At 35.8% G+C, this 5,157-nt stretch overlaps 1 protein-coding gene across 1 annotated transcript in view; it reads right to left on the minus strand.

Annotated features, from left to right (window-relative positions):
• Positions 1 to 384: 384 nt before the first annotated feature.
• Positions 385 to 5,157, minus strand: part of TMEM144 (transmembrane protein 144) — a 39,452-nt gene continuing 34,679 nt past the window's right edge. The window contains exon 10 of the mRNA XM_004708735.1: positions 385 to 468. Coding sequence (XP_004708792.1) covers positions 385 to 468 — 84 coding nt within the window. The remainder of the gene's footprint in view (positions 469 to 5,157) is intronic.

Raw genomic sequence — 5,157 nt, forward strand, 5'->3', positions numbered from 1 at the left:
TATTTAGCAAGGGTCCAAATGTTCTAAAAGTCTAAATCCATCATCATGTAGGTTCCCCAACCTCCAAACTATCTACCTCGCTTGATTTTATGAGGGGAATAAGTTGGAAATTACAACTGTACATTTTACATACATTTTTCTATATCACACAATACTACTTACATATTATTAAAAAATCCTCAGATGTAATGCTATAAGAATATACAGTATACATTGTATTCAAATCATACCTTCAAATACAGTCCATCAGAAGAATAGTTTCTTTCTACACTTGACTGAAACTCAGTTTTCCATTATTATCAGATTGTGGGGAAAAACTAATTCACATACTCCAAGAGTAGTTGAGATCCATTTTCTGAATGCCATCTCCTGGTTACGCGAGGGTTAGATTTTAGAAAAAACAGTGCATAAAGCACTTGTCAAGATGATGCAAAATGAAAGTATCATTAAGAAATAGTTTCGCAGACCCTGCATAAGAAAGGGAAGAATTTACATTTAAAAATAACAACGACGACAAAATATACAGAACCAACACTCCAAATTGCTAGAAAACTTCCTGACCATCTGAGCTAACCATGGGTATGTAGGCTTTTTGGCTACCCCTTCATGTAATCATGCACTCTCCCGAAAGACCCTACAAGCACTTTACCAGCTCACCTATAGAATGAGTATGTGTGGTTCCTTCTATGCATCAACAGTGCAGGGATTAAAATGATGAGCAATAGCAGCCATGTGTGTGTTTTCCTATAGCTAACTTTTTGTGCGATCAAAATTAATCAATTCTTTATATAAAAAGAATGTTTCAAGTGATAGGGATGCAATAGAACCATAGTGTGTTGACAGCATGCTACAAATAAATATTAACTAGGTTGCTATGAGAAGTGGGAGTTCTAAGTATCAATGATTTAGGCAAGAGAAGCAGGGTTGTAGACAGAGATTTTAGGTAGAGAGAATTGTATGTACAACACTGTATTTATTGTAAGAGAAGCATGGTACATCCCAGAAAAGACTATGTGTGCTTTCCCAGGTATGTATAGGGGTCCTGGTCTTTAGGATGGGAAATATTGAAGACCGTTTACAACAAACTCTAGTTTATTTTTAAATTAGCAAATTCCTTCCATTATACATAGAAATATTTTATTCCTTTCAAGATATGTCTCTGAGAATACAGGTAGTTCAATTTTAATATCTCTTCCACAAGATAAGCCTTCAAACATTGAAAAACAACCACCCTACACCCTTAGAAGTATTTCTTTTCTTGGTTAGTAGTCTGTTACCTTTGACCCGTTTTAATATATAATGATTTCAACTATCCCCAGTGTCTTAGTTAAAAATTTGTCTTTATCTCTTTTTAACAACCAGGGTGCTTAAAAATTTTGTGCAAACATTCGTTAACTTGTGATTCCATATTTCCCCACAATATTTTGAAACTCTCTCATATAGAACTCCCTACCTCCCACTAGTCATTATTTTAAGACAAAGAGTTCTAGTGGCAGAGTGGTTAAGTGCTCGATTGTAAACCAAATGATAGGCTCTTCAAATCCTCCCTGTAGCACAGCACTAGTAAGAACTGGCAACCTGCAGATGTGTTTCTACAGACCGCAGACTGCGTGACAAGGTGGGCAGTTCTACTCTGTCACGTGCATTGCAAAGGGCTTTCAGACTGTGACCTTGCAGAAGCAGATTGTTTGCTCTGCTCCCAAAGCATCTCTTGGTGGATTTTTACCACCAACGTTTCAGCTAAGTGTGTTAATTTGCCTCTATTTGATACCCAGAGATAAGACTTTGTTAGGTTCAAACAAAAACCAAACTCACCGCCATCCAGTCCATTCTAACTCATAAAGATCCTACAGGGCAAGGTACAACTCCGCTGTGGGTTTTCAAGGATGTAAATCTTTATGGGAGCGGAGCACCTCATCTTTCTCCATAGGAGAGACTAGTGGGTTTGAACTTCTGACCAAGTAGCTAGTGGCCCAACTAGAGAGTAACCTCCTATATACGCGTGTACCATCAGAGCTCCTAAATTAGATTCATAATGCAAACTCACTGCCACAGAATTGATTTTAACTCAAATTAAACTGCTTTATATAATAGTTATTATCCTTTCTTTTAATTATATTGTGGATTACATTGGTTTTTCTAATGTTGAACCATTATTGTATACCTGATATAAATCCCACTTGCTTATGATATATTATTTTTTTAAAGTTTTGTTGAATTTGCATCTACATTCATAATCACCTGTGTTGTCCTGCATGTTTCCTATTGTAGTTTCTTTGTCCGGGTTTAATGACACGGTTATTCCCACTTCATAAAATGAGTCCCGAAGTTTGCTGTCATTTTCTATATTCTGGAGCAAACAACACAGAAGATGGGTATCTTGTTGATTTTCCTCCCATGATTTTACTGTTTTCCAATTTATTTATTTCTGCTATCGTTTTCATTATTTTTCTTTTGTTGGCTGAAGGTTTATTTTGTTGTGCTGGTTCTAATTGTTGAGATGCTGGGTCAAAATGTTGATTTTGGTTCTTTCTACTGCTTTGATATGTGCATTTATTGCTATAAATTGCCTTATGAATACTACTTTTCTGGGTTGGAGAATTTTTGCTGTGCTGTAATTTTGTTCTCATTTGTTTCAAATAAAATTTTAATTTCATTCATTATTTCTTCAATTACCCAGTAGTTCTTAAACAGGTACTATTCAATTTCCATGAACTTGATTTTTTTCTCCTTATCTTCCTATTGTTTACTTCTATAGGGTTGTAGTTGGAGAAAATGACTTGCATTATCTTCATGTTTAAAAATTTATTAAAGCTCGATTTGTGACCCCATATATGGTCTATTCTAGAGAATATTCCATGTACACTGGAAAAGAATGTACATTGTGTGATGTGCTCTAAATGTCTAGATGGTCAGGTTGATTGTTTTGTTTAGATCTCTTCTGTTTTTATTGACTTTCTTTCCTGATGTTCTAGCCTTCCTCTTGAGTGCTATATTGAAGTCTTCTGTTGTTATTGCCTATTTCTCTCTTGGTGGAACATCACTAAAAGTTTGATTAATGTATTTTGAGAGTTATTCATTGCATAGATATGTTATAGTTATGTCTTGTTCAATTGCACTTTTAATCATTATGTGAAGTCCTTTTTTATTTATCATGATAAATTGTCCCTTGAAGTCTATTTTATCAGAGAATATTGCCAATCTTTTTTTTCTGATTGCTGTTAACTTGAAATATTTTTCTATCCTCTGATTTTTAGTCTGCTCTTGTCTTTGTGCCTAAAGTGTTTTTTTTCATAAACAGAATATTGATGGGTCTTGTTTTCCTATCCAACATGTTCTCTGGTTCTTGGATGGTGGATTTTTCCATTTTCATTCAGTGTCATTATTGGTATGTATGGATTTGTTGCTGTCATTTTGCTGTGGGGTGTGTGTGGTATTGTTGATTTCTTTATTCACAAATTTCTGTGCTCAGTTTCTTTTGTTTGTGAGTTTTGATATTTTTCCTTTGCTGTTTACTAAATTTTGTGATTTTCTTCTTTTTCACTTTAATGAGGCTTTCCCCAGTTTCTTTCAAGTTATCTTGCTATTAGTTTCTTCCCAAGTTTGGGTTAGTTTGTCATTTCTTGAGAACTCTGACATCCTTTCCATTCAACCGTTCGATATCTACACTTTATTTTCCTTGTATTTGTCTTCATGGCAGATTGAGATCTCTGGTTCCGTATTTTCAGTCTTGTATTTTGTAGTTGTTTTTAAATATTGCTTTAAGTGGGTTTATTTCTGGGTGTTTTATATGTTGACCTCAGGTTTGTGTCTGTTGTTTTTGTTGATTCTCTCTCCAAGAACTCCCCCTTAGTACTCTTTGCTCAACTGGTCTTGTTTTAACAAATTCATAAAAAAGTCATACAAATTTTAAAAAGTGTCTTATAGTTCTATAATCTTTGTATTGATCTTCTGAATTTCTATTTTGTTGTTGCTTTATGTCATCTGATTTTTCATGTATTTTTTCCACAGCTCTCTTGATCTTTTTCTTCAACCATTGGGTGTACCTGAATATCATCCTTCTAATTTGTTTCTGGTAGTTGCAACAGCTTTTCTTCCTCAGGAATACCTTTTGGTTGTGTATATCCTTGAAAATGGATACAGATGGCCTGTGCTGCAGGCTTTATCTTCAACATCACTTTGTCCTTAGTTAAAATTAGTTATACATTTGTAAACTGCTGGGATATTATGTCCCATAAACATTTTATGAAGCATTAATTATTTATCCTGCCACTAAAGCTTCACTACAAGTCTGATGTTTGTTTTTGCTTTAATTATTATTATTATTATTATTATTTTTAGCTTTTTATAAAGTTTTTCAGTTGTCAGGAGTTTATTGTAGATCACTGAAAAACTATACATAAATTATTTAAATCAAGGATCTTAACAAAATCATTTTATTGGGGGCTCATACCACTCATCACAATCCATACATATACCCATTGTGTCAAACATTTGTACATTCGTTGCCATCATCATTCTTAAAACATTTGTTTTCTACTCGAGTCCTTGGTATCAGCTCCTCATTTTCCCCCCATCCCTCCCTGATCCCCCTCCCTCACGAACCCTTGATAATTTATAACTTATTATTTTTTCATATCTTACACTGTCCGACGTCTCCCTTCACCCACTTTTCTGTTTTCTATCCCCCAGGAAGGAGGTTAGATGTAGATCCTTGTAATCGGTTCCCCCTTTCTCCCTGTCCTTCCCTCCACCCTCCTGTTAATCGCCACTCTCACCACTGGTCCTGAAGGGGTCATCTGTCCTGGATTCCCTGTGTTTCTAGTTCCTATCTGTATCAGTGTACATCCTCTGGTCTACCAGGTTTATAAGGTAGAATTGGGATCATGTTAGTGGGGGGGGTGGTAGGGGACAGAGGTAGCATTTAAGAACTAGAGGAAAGTTGTATGTTTCAGCGTTGCTACACCGCACCCTGACTGGCTCATCTCCTCCCCACAACCCTTCCATAAGGGGATGTCCAGTTGCCTACAAATGGGCTTTGGGTCCCCACTCTGCACTCCCCTTCATTCACAATGATATGCTTTTTTGTTCTTTGTTGCCTGATACCTGATCCCTTTGACACCTTGTGATCACACAGGCTGATGTGTGTTTCTTCCA

Source organism: Echinops telfairi, unplaced genomic scaffold (genome assembly GCF_000313985.2).
Source record: "Echinops telfairi isolate 266 unplaced genomic scaffold, ASM31398v2 ScPeMD7_5868;HRSCAF=6743_0, whole genome shotgun sequence".
Classification (NCBI taxonomy): Eukaryota; Metazoa; Chordata; class Mammalia; order Afrosoricida; family Tenrecidae; genus Echinops; species Echinops telfairi.